At 36.9% G+C, this 21,456-nt stretch overlaps 1 protein-coding gene across 1 annotated transcript in view; it reads right to left on the reverse strand.

Moving 5' to 3' along the window:
- Positions 1 to 973: 973 nt before the first annotated feature.
- The window catches only part of CNTNAP4 (contactin associated protein family member 4), a gene marked incomplete at both ends in the record, with an annotated part of 249,960 nt that continues 229,477 nt past the window's right edge, over positions 974 to 21,456 (reverse strand). The window contains 7 exons of the mRNA XM_082337582.1: positions 974 to 1,167; positions 5,550 to 5,621; positions 5,981 to 6,199; positions 14,869 to 14,956; positions 15,998 to 16,131; positions 17,546 to 17,770; positions 19,310 to 19,549. Coding sequence (XP_082193708.1) covers positions 974 to 1,167; positions 5,550 to 5,621; positions 5,981 to 6,199; positions 14,869 to 14,956; positions 15,998 to 16,131; positions 17,546 to 17,770; positions 19,310 to 19,549 — 1,172 coding nt within the window. The remainder of the gene's footprint in view (positions 1,168 to 5,549; positions 5,622 to 5,980; positions 6,200 to 14,868; positions 14,957 to 15,997; positions 16,132 to 17,545; positions 17,771 to 19,309; positions 19,550 to 21,456) is intronic.

Consider the following 21,456-nt stretch of genomic DNA (forward strand, 5'->3'; position numbering starts at 1 on the left):
CAACTTAATCTTGAGGTCTGGAGCAGATCATAGATACAACATTTTCGGAGAATATGTCCCAGATAGGGCACAGAGCATTACTTCTTGACAGAAGCAGCATTACTAATTTCCAGGGACAATAACCTTTATGATCTTTTGGTGTTTTCACTCATAATAATTTAACTACTGCTAATATATTACTTGATCTTTCCAAGCAAACATCTTGCCTTTTGTGATCCCAATTTTATTTAAAATGCCTAGAATGTGCATGAGTCTCTTGGTGCCATTACTTGATCATAAGTGAAAACCTATTTCAAAAGAGATTTTATAGCATTTCAACACATTGTACACCCTTCAGTTTTAAGTCCTGCTAGGCTTGACAAAAAGAAGGGATAGTGACAGCATTGGTCACATCCCAGGGGAAAGAAGTACAGTTTATTTTGGACATCAAACTCCATGGCTCACAAGCAGATGCTGACACTAGCCAACAGCAGTTCAAAAGGCATTTTCAGTTTGAGGAAGTAAGGGGGATCACTATAATGCAACACAGTAGAATTTCTTTAGTAACACAAAGTATTAGAATTCACCTTTCGTCTTGAACAAAATTCCAGAATCAAATTTTAGATAAAAGTATAAGAATGACTTCTTAACAATTTTCCCATTCAAAAATCATATTCAGTATGTACGTTAAACTTCAGTTGTAAAAGGTCACGTCAGAACAGTCGGAAACTACCAACAATGAAATTGGTTACAATATCTAATTCACTGTTACATAAAATGTATTTACGGTAGAATAGTTAAGGAATACATGTAATTTAAAGAGGCCCCCTATAGCAATCACTGAGACTAAACATATGCAGTATAATAAGTTTCAAATCCATTGCATTTAATGTAGAGTGCAAGAGCTTTTTCTGTCCATTGAGAGCCCCTGGCTTTGCAAGAAAGTCAGACTGTCACATTATTATATTATATTAAATTAAATCGTGAACGCCAATCAGAAGAAGTATTCCTTTTGATTTTCATTTGCTGTGTTTTGCATGCTGAGCTCGCTTTTCAGTGCAGATTCTGCACTGTCTTCATTTTCAGATCCTTTTGCCTCATTTTTTGAGTATATGCCTTTTTTTTTATAAATACGTATGGCTATGGCAGTGATGCAAAGTAGGATGAATATCACAACCGCTATCACACCTAGGAGAAGAAAAGAAAAAAAAGTCAAGAGAAAGGATAGACAAATAATAACTTATGAGCCAAAGAGTAGGACAAAGAAGGAATGACTCCATCACATAATGGAAGGGGTTGCAGGGAAGCCTGAGAAATAAGAAGCCGTAGCTGCTTTCAAACCAGAAACAGCACTACATTAATTCATGGTGATTGTTTTGAACCTTTGCACACTACTAAGGCCAAAAAAAAAAAAAAAAGAATTCCATGGAATACTATAATTTTTGAAACTTTTGAGTGGAATACCAGTAGGGGCCTTAGGGTACCGTAGATAAGAGGGTGTCTTTACCTCCTTCTTCATAAGCCCCTAGCTCTCTGCCATGCTGGGAACAAAAGCCACTGCAGATTTGAGAAGCTGTTCTTCAGGGACTTTCCTGCCAGGCAATGGGATGGCACAAAAGGCACTACTATGACTTTTTCCTTTTCCCCAACTCCTATGAGTATTGGACAAAGTACTCTCCCTTTCCTCAGCCACTCATGTCACTCAGGTCCCTTTCTCACATCACATGTCATCAGGAGGGAAGGGGACATGTGTCTCATCATCAGCTTTCTCCTGCCAATCCGCTCTCCTATCACTGCTTCGTGTCTGGGGAAGGAATCCAGAGAGCAGAGGCAGAGCAGAACAGGGTGAGGACAAAGGTACCAATCTGGAATTCTGAACCAGGTCCTCTATCAGCTTTGCCTGTGTACACCACAAAGTCCAAGCCTCAGACCCTTTGCAGTAAAATTGTTGCACAGAATTAGTCCCATTCATATCCAGTACTTCACACAAATTATTTCAGACCACAGATGACTGATTCTGAGTAAACAATGTAGTCAGTGAGGAGAATTTATAAAAGAAGACATAAAACAGTTCATCATAGGGAGTCTGGTGGAAATTGGCCAGTGTTTATAGCCACCTATCATCAGGTCAAATGGGGCAGAAATTCTAATATGTATTCTGCCTCATGGAAGAAAATACCAACTCTGTTTGACTGCCTTTGGTACATCATAATGGGATGAGGAGGTTTTCATGATCTACTTTAGCTAGGGCTCGCATTTCTGTAACTGCATCATTGTAATGAATAGACACTGGTTAAAATACTAAAATACTAAAATCAAGTCTCACTTCATGTTTTGGGTGAAATAATGTAGTTTTTACCCTTTCCCTTCCCTTCCCTTCCCTTCCCTTCCCTTCCCTTCCCTTCCCTTCCCTTCCCTTCCCTTCCCTTCCCTTCCCTTCCCTTCCCTTCCCTTCCCTTCCCTTCCCTTCCCTTCCCTTCCCTTCCCTTCCCTTCCCTTCCCTTCCCTTCCCTTCCCGTTTGCAGCACTTTTGCTAACATCCTAGGTGTGTTTTTGCTTTGCATGGCTACATGACCTTGCGCTCATAACTAAACAAGGTCCCTGCCTACACAGATGGTAGTGAGAAATCTTCCTTTTCCAACAGCTTTAACAGCCCCATCTGGTAGGGTAAAATCACCATCAGTACAGCCACCTTCATTATGGTGTTCTAGCTGATGAGCTAGAAAGCAAAGGGACAGGAACATAAGCTTTATATAAGGGACTCATCAGGTACCATATGTGCCACATACCTAACACATAAGAGACTATATGGAATGGGCACTTAGTTTTAAAGGTAACTATTTAAGATTATTGAACTGTTACCCGGGCTTGCTGCTCCTAGCACAGCAGATTAGGAACAGTGAGGAAAGAGATACTTCCCACAGAGATAATCATGTCCTTACAGACTTCCAGCCCATCTACTCTCTTCCTCATTCATCCTCTCATGATGGTCTCAGGCCTTCAAGTTCATGAGTCAGAGGTTGGACAGGAGAGGAATTGGAGGAGAAATGAAACAGAAGGGAAGCAGAAAGTGCTTGTCAAAGAGGCAGAAAGCAAGACTAGGCTGCAGGGAGGAAAAAACCACTAACAGTCTAGGAAACAGTTGTAATGGCTCAGCTGTACTAGATGAAGGACCAATCTGCTGCTTAACTTGGTCACTACTGCAAGAAAAATAAAAATGCATAGTCCCTTAGTGCTGTAAATAAAAACAGACCACTCAAAATTCAGCACTTGTCACTTTTTCCATTCTCTAATATGAGCAGCCATCCTTAATGGTAGGAATATACATTTTTTTTGTGTGTGGTATCTTCTTCTCTGGAATAGACTCTAAAATCTGAGTAAATCTTATTCTTATTTAGATTAAATAGAACAGTCATTCATTTGTTTAACAGTCACAGCACATGTCCCCTCTAAGGGCTTGTCGATAAACTTTCCTTGTCTGAGGCAGCTGAATTGGTACAGTTCTCAGTTATACTCATTTAAGGGTACTTACATTAAACTTTTATTGTGTTGTACAGCTTGCTTTATTTTGACTTTTAAACAACTGTAGCTAAGCAGTAGAAAAATTGTGAGTGAATATTCCCAAATGTGTTTAATAACAATAAAATTGTGAGGTTGTTATTATCTTAAAAAGACTGTAACTATCGTAGCTTGAAGTTCAAAAATGACTTTGTTGTTAGTACACTTAAAAATCCCCACCAACACTAAATTAGCTAGTACATAACGTGATCTTTATGTACAGATGCTTATGTAAAGTAATACTTATCTTTTGAAACATTAAAGTAATTTTTGACAAAGGTAGACATGTAGAAGAACTCAGAAAACATATTTTTAAATTCTGACCTCACTGAATTCAGTGGTAAAATTCTCAAAGTTTGTGTGTATAAAAGTATATAGACATAAGTATAACTTTACAAGCAAAGAAGCTTCTAGGTTTTATTGCCTCTTATTTTATTATTTTTAGTACTACCATGTTAAAAGTCACTGACCATGCAGTGTGCTGTTGGCAGTCGCTGACCATAGCAGGTAGCATTATTTAAATGGCAGACACACAGGTGACTGCAGGTTCTTATCTTAACTCCATCTTCCATAGACCTAAATGCTTTTATCCTCAGTGAGAAGCCTTGGCAGCTTTATTCTGCTAAATCCCAATATGTCATTTGTCTGCTGAGACTTTTAAAACCCTTAGAAAGGAAACCTATTCAGAATTTAAAAGATGGAAGGAATGACCTTTCCCTCCCCCTGCCCTCTTTCTGTTGAAGTAACTAATGGAAGTTGAAACAGTGAATTATACTGTGAAAATACCATCTTCATGAGTGAAGAAGTTTCCTTCTCTCACCTTCTCCCAATATAAGAAATACCACCAGAAATTCTCAGAGGGGAAGATTGTCACAAGAGACAATACTATTCCTTGAAAGAAAAAAAAACTGAACTGATATAGCCATATCCTTTCTACAATACTGGTGACAGGAACTGAAATTCTCCTGAGGGTCCCCATTCCCAAACTCTCCCTGTTAAGACTCACTTGAGTACTCTTCATTCCTGCTAAAGAGCCAGAACTGGTAGACTTTCCCACTACAACAGAGATGGATCTTGGCTTAAGGATGGTCAGTCAGAAAGACACAGTAATGGAACCTGCGTATCTTGGTTATCAGTCCTGCACTTTAAGCACAAGACGTCTATCCTAAGCTTTGTACCATACTTGTTCTGATATGCATAAAAAGTAAAGGGACTGTCACCATAATCACTTTAGGAGCAATTGAACTGTACTTGGTTCTTCCTCTAATTCCTCTGTTAAAAATAAGTGTTTTGAAAAAAGTTTATGGATGATCATTTGTAGTTGTATTTGAGCTGATAAAAGTGGCCAAAAGAAATAGTAAGAAAATGGAGGAGAAATGGTATTTCAAACCAACAGTAATTATTTTTTATTATTAATTTAACATGCATTTTATTTTTAAGCTGTTAATCAATGCAAGTAATAGTCTGTCCAAGAGTACATTGCTTTCCAAATGTAGAACCAGAATGAAACTTGCCTCAGTCTGTCAAAGGATTGATTCAAGCAGTGTTAGACCCCATTTTCTCAAGAAAAATCTGTGTTGCTCAGATCTATTAAAGAAGATTTTGAAATTGACTGTGTAGCAAAATGTAATTTTTTGGCATAGTCAAGGAGGAAAGATTGTGCTTTCTTAAACATATCCTATTTGTCACAACATGTCCAAGCACTTTTTTACTTCATAGACACTAACATTAGGCAGGTTGGAAACCTGTTCTTAATATCTTCTGTTTCAGCAGAATGTTCCAATGTATAGAAACACTGATGGCATAAATTTATGTAATAAGAAAATATGAGAGTTATTGATTGCATTCTAAAACAATGCTTGATTTTTATCTGTCTACCAATTGTAATAAAATGAAGCCTTTTTACTAGTTTCCTTATACACACAAAACTAAACTGACTTCACTTCAGCATTGAAAGACCCACAGTCATTAGAAAAAAAAGGTTCCCATGGAGTTGTTAAAGTCCCTATTACCTCCAATAATTGCAGAATCACTTCTGATTGTGTTAGCTAAGGGCTCTCCCTCATCTATTGGTCCAGAATGATCTGCAGCAGAAAAAAGGGAAAGTGACAGACAAATAGAAGGAGGGGTTTCAAGAAATTCTCACATGGTTACAGCTCAGGTACAGTATGGTACGGTGAAAGTAGTGTGGGTCCATAAGCATGCAAAGAAGAACAGTGATGTAGATGATACAGAGATAAAGAGAAAAATGTAAACATTTAGAGGGAAAGAGAAAGGCTAGAGAAAAGGAAGTAAGTACATATAAAAGAGAATTATTTTTCAAACTACTCCTGAGATGTGAACCCACATGGAAAAAAAAAAAAAAGACATTTGTGATTCAAGTCTTAAGTACTCTATTTAGATTTTGCTTCAGAGATCAGAACAAGTGATAATCATATGCTACCTGCAAATGAATGGGTTGTTTCACTTGATGTTGAGTCAGCCCCAGTTAAAGTACCACAGTTGGATTCAGTGAAGCGTCCCTTTACAACGACGGGGGCTGAGCTACTGTGGTGCAGTGCAGCCTTCAAAGGAGCAATGTGGTTGAACTGCACTGAAGAGAGACATCCAATAAACCCCTGAGAGTTTGCCTTCATAGTCTCCTCATCTACATCACTGTTTTCTGTTAATCAAAAGGAACAGAACACAATTAATCATAGTGCAAATGTACAAAATAAAGTGACAGAAGAATAAATGAATAATTAACCTGTGTTCCTTTGAGTACATCTGAGTTACAGCAGCATATGTAGATTCATTGAATCCCTTTCTTGTCTGTCTTTAATGAAAAGACAGTCAGATACATTCAAACCTTTTTTTTTAACAGATGACAGTTGCTAGTCTGCTGAGGGAAATGCTTTTAACTTACTATAGCAAGTTCCAAAGCAAAAAGATTAAAATGTAACTAAAATATTTAAATTAAAGTGCAACACTTTTTCATTCTGTGAAAGGATAAATATGAAGCAGGCATTCATGAAAAATACATATTTTATTAGATTTCTTTTCATAAATATGTACATTATTGGATCGTATTCTTTCCACAGATTCATATATGTACTTCATCCCATCACCACCAAGTCTGTCAAAACAAAAACTCCCTGAATACCTCAGATCCTGGAAATCCATCAAGATATTTTGTGTGAAATTCTAAAAAATGAATGTTGTTCCAATTGACTATATATTTTAAACATGATATCATTATCTTTCCCACTAAAAAAAAAAAAAAAAAAAAAATCTCCCCTCCCCCTTATCTCTTGAGCTGTGTTTCTGAATGTATGGACTCTGTCAGAACTGTCTATTTATTCATCAGCTAATGCTCACTAATGCACTACTTTGGAAATAGAAAACAATTTATTTACTCTGACAATTCTAATTTAAGCAAAAACTCTGGAAGTACTAATTATTCAAAGAGGACTCTTAAGGGAAGTAAGTTTTCAAGTTTTGTGCAAATAAAATGGGAATTTCATCTCATTCATTTCCACCTCCAACTTACCCTAGAACCCATGACTGAACTTGTGATATTTACAATGGCTGCCACAACAATTTCAAATACCAATGGACAATGCACACTTCGATACAATTAAGTTAATAGTGAAAATTGGGCTAATGTGTTTTGGTAGAGTGTTGCAAGACAGCATAGCAGCATTTTCCTCAACTACTCTCTGCTTATTGCAATGATGATGTGTCATTAGATAGATGGATGTCAGCCAAGAGTCTGCTCACCTACATTGATGGATTACGTAAAATGTTGGATGGTTAACTGCCTCTATTCTCTCTGTAGCATACACTGCTTCTGATGATTGCCTCACTTCACTGAAGGATCTGCTGGAACTGGATGTCTTAAGAAAAAGACTAACTTGAGGTTGCATGAAAAAAATGTCCAAAACCCCTTGTGATAAAAATATTTATCTCTAACTATAGGTAGGATCAAAAACCTCAGGAATGAAGCTTTTTCTATTATTTTCTAGTTTCCTATACAAACATTTCTTAAACATTGTATATGTATAATGTGAGAGGAAATTAGATATTTAAAATCCTTAGAGTTCACTTGACTCGTTAATTAGAAAATACTTCTGGGATAAAGTAAAACTTTTCATTAGATCAAGAAGTCTTGCTGGTAAAAGTGATAAGATTTAGAGAAGACTAACCCTTCGCTACTTTAGTGCTTAAGTAAAATTTAACTGACTGAAAATCACACACACACAAAAGTTGTTTATCGAAGACTGTATTTTACAGTAAACAGCAGTATGCATCCTTAGGTATCTTTATAGCAATTCATCCGCTAAGTGTACTCAATTTTTTTCAGCAAAGACAAAATTTCTCCACTTACATTACCACCTTAAAAAAAAAAAAAACAAAAAACAAAAGCAAAACAGAAACTCAGTAACCCTCTTTCTTGAGTCCTGCTTCAACCATCTTTCCTCTGTTAAGTAACGCTGAAAGTCAGCAGACATACAGCTCCCAGCAGAACATTTTAAGAACTGCGCAATCAAAAGACTAGCTTTGACCTTTATACTTTTTTGATGTTGAAGATTTCAAAATTTTTCATGTTCCTGTGCAATCTTATCTTGTCTTAAAATTAGACAAATCCATAATACCTTGGGTGAACAATTGGCTGATGGATTGGGCTCAAATAGTTTTAGTAAATGGGGTTACATCAGGCTGGTGGCCAGTTACCAGTGGAGTTCCCCAGGGCTCAGTTTTAGGGCCAGTGCTCTTTAATGTTTTTATAAATTATCTGGATGTAGGAATTGAATATACTTAAAGTAAGTTTGCCAGTGATATTAAATGAGAATGAGCTGTGGACTCCCTCGAGGGTAGAGAGACCGTACAGAGAGATCTGGATAGACTAGAGAGCTGGGCAATCACCAACCGTATGAAATTTAAGAAGAGTAAGTACAGGATTCTCCACCTGGGATGGGGTAATCCTGGTTATACCTACAAACTGGGGGACGAGAAGCTGGAGAGCAGCCCCACGGAAAGAGAGCTTGGGGTTTGGGTTGATGGCAAGTTGAATGTGAGCCAACAGTGTGCCCTGGCAGCCAAAAGGGTCAACCGTGTCCTGGGGTGTATCAAGCATAACATAGCCAGCTGGTCGAGCGAGGTGATTGTCCCACTCTACGCAGCACTAGTGCAGCCCCGCCTCGAGTACTGTGTGCAGTTGTGGGCACCTCAATACAAGAAGGACATCAAACTATTAAAGTGCGTCCAGAGGAGGGCAACCAAGATGGTGAAGGGTCTCGAGGCAAGACTTATTAGGAGCAGCTGAGGTCACTTGGTTTGTTCAGATTAAGAGAAGATAGGGCTGAGGGGTGACCTCATGGCAGTGTACAACTTCTTCAAGGCGGGCAGTGGAGGATGAGGTGCTGATCTCCTCTCTCTGGTGACCAGCGATAGGACACAAGGAAATGGAATGAAGCTGCATTAGGGGAAACTCAGATGTATTCAGGCACTAGGAAAAGGTTCTTCACTGAGAGAGTGGTTGGTCACTGGAACAGGCTCCCCAGGGTAGTGGTCACAGCAGCAAGACTGTCAGAGTTCAAGGAGCATCTGGATGACACTCTTAACCATATGGTTTAGTTTTAGGTAGTTCTGCAAGGAGCAGGGAGTTGGATTCGATCCTTATGGGTCCCTTCCAAATCCACACTATGTGATTCTATGATTCTATAAATCTGCTCAGTAGAAAAAATTAATGTGCATTTGACTTTCACAGTTAAATTATCACCTGGAGGTACTAACAATGTGCTTGGAATGGACTGCCACAAAACCTCACATTCGTGCAACAAGGCTGTATTGGTATGAAAATTTTATCATGGTCATTAAAAGTGCTTATTACAGTTAAAACTAATCACATCTATACACCCTCTGATTTCAGTTGCATCATATATGGTTGGTTGGGTGGGGATTTTTTCCCTGTGGTTAATATGTGACCACATAAATGCTGCTATGTTGTTACTTTTTTTTTTTTTTTTTTTTTAATACAAAGAAATGCAACATTATTTATCAGCCAGCTTTAAAAGACTGAATTTTACTATTTTCTTTCTGTCACTGAGACGTTTTTAGTAGAAAAAGCTGCATAAAGAGAAATGGACAATTCTAAAGCAACTATTATTTAGCATGTGCTTCACTGCAGTGCTTCTTTGGGAGTACCCAGACATTATTGTTTTAAAAGGCTGATTTTCAAATTAATAATTTGAATTATCACTATATTTTTACATATCAATGGAGCGCAGTGAGAGTTTTGCAATTCCATCATTTCTTTATCAATAAAACTATAATAATTACAGCTTTTAAGCAAGCTGTGCAATTATTAATTATCCTCAAAGATATGCCCATAAAGACAGAACTAAATTATACAAACTTATAATTTCACAGACAAGTAAACCAAGAAAGGACAATTTCACTACAAATAGAACAGAATAGTTTGAATACACAGAAATTCCATTTCAAATGTGAGTACAAAATATTTTACTGGTTTAACTTAGGTCTTCTTATTAAGAGTCTAGTGAAAATTTGTTTTTATTTATTACTGAAATAACCAATTTTTACATTGTTGGAGATGTCCATATTCAGTGTGATGCCTTTGTTTAAGTGAATTAGCTTAAAATCACACATTCTTTTAAGCTGGTGAAACTTTGTGTATAAATCAGACCTAAGTACATCTTGTGGAAAGCCTATCTTTGTCTCAGTTGGCACGGAAAGGTTAACAACTCTCACTGAAGAAAAACGTCACCCACAGATGCCCACCCTCGATCTGGGGAAGGCTAGGAAACTTTGTCCTGGGCAAATGTGGCTTTACTCAGGAGAAGTAAATTACTTCGTCACTGGGTTGCTTTAAAAAGAGAGGTTTCTACAGCCCTCTTACAATGTGGGGTGCTTTGAGAGAAAGTATGTTCTTAAAAGGAAAACAAAAAACATAAGGAGCCCTTTGGCTGGTATCCTGTCAACTCTGTGGCTGACTGTGCTGCTTCTCTTTTCCCTCACAACTTAACATTCACATATTTTGCTGAGTCCCAACACTGCCTAGCTCCCTGACTATTTTGTCACAATGTTGCATAACATAAATTCAGAATTCTTTAAATGGAAGGCTTAGGTTCTGGGAAGTGAGGAAGAACAGTGATTTATTTTTTTTTTTATTTTTTTTTTTCCCCCTGGGAATTCAAATCTTGTTCAGAAGCTAACTCTCAGATTTGCTTTCAACAAAAAACTGAGCTATACATAACTGCAGAAGACCTCAGACAAACACTTCTCCAGCTGCAGATAGTTCCTAGAAAACGATCACTTAAGAAAATCCATAGCTTTCTGGCCTGCTTTAAAACTTGTGGGTTTTTCCTGAACAACATTTCAAAGTACAAGAAATAAGTGATTTCATGTTTTGTTATTCCTTCTTCTGTTTAGACCTCTTCACTGCAGCAAACACATCACTTTTTTCCATTGCCTTCAAAAAGTCTCCTTCCATCTCTAGACATGACTTCACAGGAATCAGGACCCAGAGCAGTCAGATTTATAAAAGAAACAGCAGTTCTTCAATAACATCTCTCCTTTGTGAGGGAAAGAAGTATAACATATGTTTTCTTCAGGACAGATTCTGTAAACTGAGCCAAATTGGACTGGGTGCCCCCACAGGTCATTGTAACTCCATGCTTCACACTACTGTGATGAGGTAAAGCCACCATATAAACGAAGAAATTCCCACCTCTGAACTTTTGTAACAGCATGGTTTCTTTGAAAGAGAAAACATTGGTCCTGATGAAAAGAGACTGCTATTTTCCTAAAAATGTGCATTTCATTACACTGCATCAAATACATTTTTAAGTAAATTGATGCAAGTTTTGATATGGAATTTCATAAGAAAGATAACAAGCCCTTTAATTCTGTACTGGTCATTGTAATATTACCCTTATGTGAGTGTGACTGCAATAAGCTACTACCCTTCAAAATATTATAAATTCCTGATTCAGTTTTATCATCTATTTGTGGGGTTTTGAAATATTTTAAATTATTTTCTTCCAGTAGTTTATATTTCAGCTAATATTGCTTTAAGGTTATGCTTAAATGATTATTCTCTTTTCCATTTTCTGTGCATATCTACATACCAGTTATTTTCTGGACTGTGAGATCTACAAAGAAAATTTACATTTCAAAAATAATATAAATTTCTGTTTGTGTTAGAGGTCCTTCATTATTTTTCCAGTAAGTAAACAGATCACCTGCACTGAGACTCTTGAAAACCAAAAATACAAATTTGATCGATAAGGAATTAGCTGGACGGCCTTATTCAAATAGTTGCATGCAACAGCTCAATGTCTAAATGGAGATCAGTAACAAGTGGTGTCCCTCAATGGTCCACACTGGGACCAGTACTGTTCAATATCTTTATTAATGACATAGACAGTAGGATTGAGTGCGTCTTCAGCAAATTTGTGGATGACACTAAGCTAAGTGGTGCAGGTGATTCACTAGAGGGAAGGGATGCCATCCAGAGGGACCTGGATAGTCTTGAGGGGTGGGTCAATGTGAACTTCAAGAAGGTCAACAAGGCCAAGTGCAAGGTCCTGCACCTGCATTGGGGCAATCCCCAGTATCAATACAGACAGGGGGATGAATGGATTGAGAGCAGCCCTGCAGAGAAGGACTTGAGGGTACTGGTGGATGAAAAATTGGATATGATCTGGCAACATGTGCTTGCAGCCCAGAAAGCCAATCATATCCGGGGCTGCACAAAAAGAAGTGTGGCCAGCAGGTTGAGGGAGGTGATTCTCTCCCTCTACTCTGCTCTTGTGAGACGCCACCTAGAGTAGTGCATCCAGCTCTGGGCGTTCCCAGCAAAAGACAGACACGAATCTGTTAGATCGGGTCTAAAGGAGGGCCACAAACATGGTCAGAGGACTGGAATACTTCTCCAGGCTGAGAGAGTTGAGGCTGTTCCACCTGGAGAAGAGAAGGCTCTGGGGAGACCTTATTGCAGCCTTTCAACATATAAAGGCGGCTTGTAGAGAAAGGTGGGTCTGTATGACAGGACAAGGGGTAACAGATTTAAACTGAAAGAGGGTAGATTTAGAATGGACATAAGGAAAATGGTTTGTGGGTTTTTTTTTTTAATGATGGTGTTGGTGAGACATTGGAAGAGGTTGCCCCAAGAAGCTGTGGATGCCCCACTGGACATGCCCCCACTGGAAGTGTTCAAGGTCAGGTTGTATGATCCTTTGAGCAACCTGGTCTAGTGAAAGATGTCCCTTCCAACTCAAACCATTCTGTGATTCTAGAGCTTATACATCAGTCTATTAAATTAATTACACTTGAAATATCACATTAAAATCTCACTCAATTAATATCTACTTTTCTAAACAATGATAGGTCAGAAATTGTCTTAATTATGCTTTTCTGTTGTGAAATTGATCTGAAGATTTCATTAAGTCCTTTTTTCTAGCTGAGATTACATATAGGAGAGGGTATATTTGGAACTGATTTTTGCATGTATGTGTGTGTGTGTATGCTCACATATGTGTGACAGAAAGAGTTAAACTCTTAAGTTTCACTCAGAATAGAGTAGAAAACTAACTTCATACACATTTTGTGTTGGTATTTACATTATCTGGATGTAGACAGAGGTCTGACAGAAACTGGTGGAGACTTACTGCTTCTCACCCAGTGGCATGATAGATTATTTCAGATAATGCTTACTTGTCAGTAGGAGATTCTTTCAGAAAACATAACAGCATTTTCTACCATCGTGTCCAGGACAGTATTTCTGGGTCTGTTACAATGGCAGAAACATTGATTTGCAAAAGCTATTATGTTATTCCCAAAGGTACTATACAAAAAGTGGTGGATATATGGATCCTGGAGGGACATCTCAGGTACATAGTAATAAAATTCCTCTAAACTAAACCACAAACAACTGAATGTGAAGAAAACACTTCTTCGATCTTCTGGTTTAGGGTAGGTATTATATAAAACATGTAAATAGTTCCTATAAGCCTGGGGGAGCAAGATAAAGTAATATATTGTCTATAATAAGTTGAGATGAAAACTCAATTTCTCCTATGTCACATATCACAGTTTTCTGAATTTATTTCTACAAAAAGCCTTTTACTTACTTAAAGAGATTTTTAAAGAATGGGAAACCATCACTCCTATGCAGGCAGTTTACTGGCTAAATGTTCAAGCACAAAAAAGTTAGAGAGGGAGGCAGTTCATTTCTCAGATCATGTTTTGGAACATTGTTCATAATTTCTGTTAAAAATTGCTTTTATTAAAAATAAACAGAATTGCTTTCAGTAGTGGTGATAATATGTGTGCTATATGAAATTCTAAACATTTAAGATCTATAGACCTAGATATAATCTTTTCCAATAATCCATATTTTGGTAAACCTATTTATTCTACACTTAGCCCAAGACCACTTGTGGAAGAGTGAAAATAATCAGTCTAACTACAAAATGGTGAAAAGGTCAGTGTAGCCTTAGTTACTATATATCACAAACTATACCAACTCTGTTTTCATACTGTTGCAATAAAAAGTGCTCTTAGAGGAAGAATGCCCAAATGGACATTTACTTGATATGGGAATGTAGCAACACAGACTTTAAATTACTTTAGAGGAAAGAGAAATATCCTTTAACTTTTCACCAGCACCACATCTTCCTCTACCATTGCACTTTCCCAACGTGATGAATATGAAAATAATAAGATTTTGAAAATTTTAAGTCAGGTTATTTTATTTTAACAAAATTGACAAAATGGTAATTGTAGATAGGTAAAAACCGTTTAGTTCATTACTACAGAGAAACAGACAGCTTTTGATGAATCATTGCTAGACAAAATATTTTGTCATAGCCTAACTTTTAACATTTTTAAAAAGTAACTCCAACAAAGTTTTTGCTTACAGTACCTTATCCCTAATTGTTTACATCAAAATCTAATCACAGAAAGTTTTTCAAATATGATACATGATTAATAGTGTTCTATGGTCTTTGTGTATGATTTCACAGTGATTTATTTTTTCCTCAGAATGAAAAAAAAAGTGGTGTTTCATAACACTTGATTGCAAGATGAGAGAGAGAAGTGTGAAATTATTTTTAATGAAACCCACTTGATCATTTTTCAGGAAGTACTTACCCATGATTATATTTATATTTCAACAAGACTGAAGTTTCTACCTTGATTGTGACCCAGTGTCTAATTAAATCCAAGACAACAAATGTCTTTCAATGAGATTAGGGTCATTAATTTTTACATGCCGTGATGACATTTTGATCTATGTTTTAGAAAACCCTGTGGTGTTCCACTTACCTAAAATCTTGCCAAGTGTGAGAGACTTGATTGCATTGAATTCTGTGCCTGAAGACAGAATAAACTTCATTCTTTCATTCTGGTTAACCTGCAGAATGGTGCGGTGAAGAACAAAGTAGAATAATGGAACAGATATTAGTAAAAGTTTGCAAAAAAGCAGATAAGATCAAGGTTAAAAATAAAAGAAGCTGAGGGAAGCATTTGTTAGTTATAGCATAAAAACTAATCAGGAAATAGATGATCAGCTTCCTCAGATCACTGATTATAGCTGTGATACTTCTTAAGCATCCCACTTTATAAGCCTTCATTTATCTTATTGATTTGGTTGATTCCTTCTTTTTCATCTGTAAGATGAATAAAATTGGTAAACTTTCAAAAACATGAAAAAGGCTCTTTTCATTAAAAAAGGCACTCAGCTTTAGTTCATAAAGATCAGACATTATACTGTAAATGCTCTGCCTCCCAGAGTACCTCTAGAACTACTTGCCTTAAGCTTTGTACCAATGCATAATTAAGCAAACTCAGCTCTAGACTCAAAATACTAACTTGTAACTTCCAGGTTTTTTAAATTGTATTTTAAAAAATTAAGACTGCTTTACATGCTAGTAGCTACTATTAGCAAATCAAATATTTCTATTTTATCATCAAATTTCCACAAAATATAACAAAAATCTTTTCCTTAATAGTCACACCCTTTTGATGTAAAATGGACCAAAGAAAATTAGACAAATGAGCTTAAATTATTATCTAGATAGTAATATATTTGTACTGTAGTTTGATACATAATTTGAAACAAAAAACAAAATGCAAGACCCAAAACAAATGACAGCATTCATACATATTTCACAAGTTGTGAAAATTTAATGATCAAGAAATTCATTGTATTTTCATATAAAATGATGAGGAGCTATTGACCTTTTGAAATAGACAGGATGAACACCAAAGAGATTGTCTAAAGTAGACTTTCACTGTGCATCATGAGTCTGCTAACCTTTGCTTCATTTACTTGAGATACAGGTTATGTGGGGATAATTGCCTTGTAACTATTTACTTCATTTTGCTTTGGATCTTCTACTTTTTTATGATAATTCATGTTTTTTGATTTTTTTTTCTTGTCTAACTGAATTACCTCTACAAAGAGCATTTCCTCCTCTCTGTTAATCTTCACGTGTTGCAGTTGTCCATCAGCCATGTTTTTGGTATTAATGCTGAAGACATCGGGATCTTGATGGCTATCTAGCTTGTACCTGATTTGTAAACTTCCTGCAGGGATAAATAGAGCAAAAATTATAGCACACTACATACACAACAGGCAGTGTAAATCATATACAATGCCTCCTGCTTCACAGGTGCATTTGAAGAACAAAACAAATGATTGATTTATTTAAGGAATTAACTACAAGAAATTGATATAAGTGAGAAATGAAAGAAGACAACAGAAAAAGTAATAGCAATGTTGGAAGTAGGATGTAGTGGCAAAGGCAGACATAAACTGTCACAAATCTGAATAATGAGTTAAAATTTGTGCAGAAATTTAGTAAGTACCTTTATAATTCAGCTGAGAAAGACTTGGTCTGGTAGCTCGTATCAGTGTGACTTATCAAATAAAACTCTGTACCTTACAAGTGCTGTTCTTGAATAAAGTTTACACTGTCCGGACCTGTTAACCTCTGACCAGTTGGCAATTCAGTAGGATATGGTTAATAATTTCTAGCTCACTTTCCATTTCGTGTTGTTAATTCTCAGCGTATTGTCTGTACGCGTATGATCACATAGAGGCTCTTTCACAGCAGAACACAGAGGCAGCGTGGTTTCCTTGTCAGAGATTCCTTCCCAGCTGTAGATGGACTACAATTTTGTACTCATTCTTTGGAAAGAAAGGCCCAGGCAAGACCCAGGCCGTTCTTGAGTAAAACGTGTTCCACTTCACGTGATGGGGAGTATACTACAGTTATTCTACATTCAAATCTGTATCTGGGAAAGCATGGAACCTTCTTTGAGCACAGAACCACTGTGACTGCAAAAAGAGTCTTTGATAAACCCAAAGATTCAACTCAGTCTGTGGGGTTTTTTAATTAAAAAAAAAAAAAAATCTAGACATGGATGAAAGAATGAAAAAGAAAGATCCAACTAACATTTAATGTTCAGCTTAAACGGAAATGTCAATTATGTTATATGTATTTTCACGGGTATATATGTGTATTTTCACAGGTATATAAGTAGCTTATGAAATCAGTTGAATGAAATGACCTCTTATTAATTTGGAAAATGAATAATGTACTTTCAAAAAGTAGTTTATTTCATTATTTATCATAAGGATGGCAACTAATACACTGCATGAGTAGCAGAGAGAGCAGATACATTTTGAGTTTCATTTCAAAACTTTTTAAAAAAACCCTTAATCTGAAATATTTTACTACATTTCTAAAGGATTTCTAGATACATATATTTTTGCCAACATGATAAAAAGAAAGCAGTAGCAAAAGTAGAAATTACAGTAGAAGGAACGTTTTCCATGTAGAAAGCGTTCCTCGGTGCAGGTGAAAAATAAATATACCATTTAAAGCAACAACACGACAATGCTTAGTTTATGATTCAGGTCTGGGAATCAGAATGAACCTGAGCTGGCAGCTAGGACGTTCGTTAGTGTTTCTAGATGGCCTATCTGAACACTCACCGTTTCTAGTGAGAATGATCGAGAGGTATTCCTGGTAGAAGGAGCTGACATAAAGCAGTAAGCTTGGTGTTCGTGTTGTTCGGAAGGCAAATGTAATTTCTTCCCTGTTCAGTGTCATGTCAGCATAGAAAGAAGAAGCATGAGAACTGGAATTTTTAGCTAAGGTGTAGTATTCTTGAAAATTATATGTCACAGAAGTGCCAGTCCCAAAATAGGCAGAGATTTCTGAAACAAAAAGTAATTAAGTTTTTAAATATCATGCAAAACAAAACTAAAGCTCTTCTTTTTTTCTTTCTGTCACAGAACAGTATTCTTAACTATTGTGATAAAGCTGAAAAAGAAACATAAATGGAACTAAGATTTAGAACTACAGAGAAAAATAAGACCCAACCTGGGCTAGAGCAAAAGCCCAGCTAGACATGTGTCTTAAATATCTGTTGCATGAAGAAGTGCTTCTTTTTGTCTAGCTTTAAACATGCTTTCTGCTTTTTTCCTGTTTATCCAGGTCCTCAAGTCCAATATGTGCTGTCTTGTATGTATATTGCTCCTACAGAGAACTGGGTGCACAGTTTCAATCCTAACATATTGATTAAACTTGGCCACACCTGAAACACATATGTGGCAAAAGAGATGGGTCAGGTGGGAGAAAGAAAAGGAGAATACAAACTAGGTTATGGTCTTCTTATGGATGAATCACTCATAGAGAGCTTCTGTATCTCTGTGATATCTCACAGCCATTTTCTGATAAAAGTAGCTGTCTTAGACTATCCTGTTTTCACATCCAACCTCCAGACTTCAGAAAAATTTCTGGAAATTTCTGTAATCTGGCTCAGTATCTTTGACAGAAGGTGACTGAAAGTTATTACTATAGGTCATCCCACACTTTCAGCAACAGACACCACTCTGTCCCTGCAGAATAATAAACATGGAATGTGACCATTAGTCTCTTCTGCTGTTTATGGGAGAGGAAGAAACTATCATTCCTCACTCAGTGACATTAGCTCCACAGGGATAGATATGGAAGGACTTCACCTGAGTCCTTTATTCTTGTGGTGGCAGTGATGGCTGGACAGATGTTGTGCTCACTAATTTAGTTGAACATGGAGTTATGGCATTTAAGCCACTGAGTACTTTGCAGAATGCATTTAATACATGGAGGAAACAAGTAATTTTTAGCAGATCAGAATTGTATGCAAACACCAAAATGTTAGATAAACTTCTGTTCTTAAAATTCAAACTTGACAACTTGTGACGATCTACCAGTATGACACTATCACCAAAAAACTCCTTTAAAATGGCAGAAAACATGAGCTCAGCCCTGTTTCTGATGATCTCAATTTCTTCTTACAGTAAAAAGAAGTTTAAGGTTCTTCTGCTTCTTAGTTTGTTTTCCAAATTTAGTCTTAGTATTGAGATTAAGACTTGAAAGACAGAAATCTAGAAGTTTATTCATAAAGGTATAGTTCCTAGCTTTAGTATAATATAAAAGAATAAAAGGAATTGCACAACATTAAAGAAAAGATGTTGATCTTCTCAGGTAATGTGGTTCCTGCTTTGAATAGTATATATTGAACATATCTCTGGAAGACAGTATTTAACAAAACTGACACACACTGAACAAATTCAGCTGGATGTTCCTCTACATTAAGTAAAACACAGATATTTTGCAAGCATTTAAACACGTCTCTAAAGGGCTGTAAAGTTCTCGTTCTGGACTGTGTTTTCCTGTTTTCAATAACTGATAAAGCTAAAAGACATGCTTGCCTTTCTTACAGAATGGCCCAGCATAGGCAGAGAAAGTGCAGTCACAGGAGAATCCACTGTATTTCTCTCTGCATTTTCCACCATTGTGACACAGGTTACCATAGCTGCTACAATGTCCGGGGCAGCCTGGTTCAACTCCTGGTGTTATCTTTGCTCTCTGTTCCAGGTCAAGGGCCATTCCATTCAACTGTAATGAACGAATGCATCCCAAAAATCCTTTCTGCCTGGATGCTGTCCCACCTGAAATAAATTCATATGAGCTTTTAAAAATTTAAAAGAATTGATGTGTAAAAACCTTTTTATGTTTTACAACCCCTGAACAGTCTATTATGAATTTCCAAGACACAAGCCTATTCATGTGAAAATATTTATAAATAGCTTTAAAAGCATATATGATTTCTTTTTTGTCAAGTAATTACAGCAAAACCTTGAAACATTTAGTGGGAAACAAGGATTTTGCACAGGAAGATACCAAGCAATGATGAACACTTCTATTAATTTGTAAAGGAGTAACAACCAGAAATTAGGTGGTTTTCTTTTTTTTCTTTCCTGTTTTAAAGAGAGAGAGGAGAGGAGAGGAGAGGAGAGGAGAGGAGAGGAGAGGAGAGGAGAGGAGAGGAGAGGAGAGGAGAGGAGAGGAGAGGAGAGGAGAGGAGAGGAGAGGAGAGGAGAGGAGAGGAGAGGAGAGGAGAGGAGAGGAGAGGAGAGGAGAGGAGAGGAGAGGAGAGGAGAGGAGAGGAGAGGAGAGGAGAGGAGAGGAGAGGAGAGGAGAGGAGAGGAGAGGAGAGGAGAGGAGAGGAAAAAAAGGAAGAAAATAGGGAAAAAAAACAACCAAACAAACAAGAAAGGGGAACAAAAGGAAAAAAAGAAAAAAGGGGATAGGAGAGTGATGAGCTGTACAGTTTTACTCTTTCAAGATCCTACTGACCAATCCGCTGATCAGCGTGTCTGTCTGTCTGTCAGTCTCGTGGTATAGATCATGATTGTTGGTGTCTGGCCTGACATACTTTGTCACATACTGTCCATTCTTGTGTAACAGGAACGTTTATCCCCCTCACTATAGAGGAATACTGGTCAGGATATACCTGACTACCAAGCATATGTGATAAAGATACAGGGCAGTCATAAGTCTAACAACTTTGCTTCATTCTAACATTGTCGCTTCATTCGTTTTCACTGTTGTTTATTTTTAGCACACTTTCTGACAGCTAGCATTTTATTCATCCTGATTGCTTAGCAAGGTGTGCATTCTACACACCACCTCTCTTGTTCTTTGTTGCACAACTTACACTGATATTTCCTGTCATCTGTTCTTTTTTAAAAAGTAAAAGCAGAAAATACTCCACAATGTGTGAGATTACAAACTACAATTCTCATGTATTTCAAATTAACTTTTGGTTAAGTATTTCCATATGATCATCCATTTTCATCCTTTTCTATTTCAAAATTTGTAAAATTCTTGGTGTTACATGGAAAATCTTGACATAACTGTTGTTATTTACAGAGGTAATGGCACAAAACCACCTAACTATATGAAGATTTTGTTATCTCTGTTAAAATGAGCATTTTGATGGCAGCTTTAGACTTCAGTTCTTCTCCTGGCTTCTTTGGAAAACCAGAGTATACACAAAAGTGATTTAGCCTGAAGAAATCACAGTCCTAGTAGGTCAGTAACTGACTGATGGGTGACTATGGCAAGTATTAGGTATATAAAATGGCATTTAAGTAAAGAGTGCCTCTGCTAATGTCATTCTTAGGACACTGCATGTTTCATTTTTCTCTAGAGCATTTCACTGGCTTGAGCAGACAAGCCTTAGTCTGTACAAGTGGACTGTCAGTGGAAGTAGTCAAACAGTAAGTCTCCTTACTCCCTCCACTGAACAAAACTATATTTAATTGAAGGGATAAAAACAGCTTAGAAATAATTGGGAGTTATAAAAAGTTGCATTATCCAAAAGACTGGTTTAACTCAAACAAAAATAAACTATACACCATATTGATTTACATGATGGTATTGCAGTTGCAGAAACAGATTACCCCAAAACACTTGCTGCAGTCATAGCAAACCCTCACAAATTATATTCAGGAAATGCATGACACAAATGATTCAAATGCATCGCTATCATTTGTCATGTCACACTTCAAAA

The sequence above is a fragment of the Platalea leucorodia genome (genome assembly GCF_965183815.1).
Source record: "Platalea leucorodia genome assembly, chromosome: Z".
Lineage (NCBI taxonomy): Eukaryota > Metazoa > Chordata > Aves > Pelecaniformes > Threskiornithidae > Platalea > Platalea leucorodia.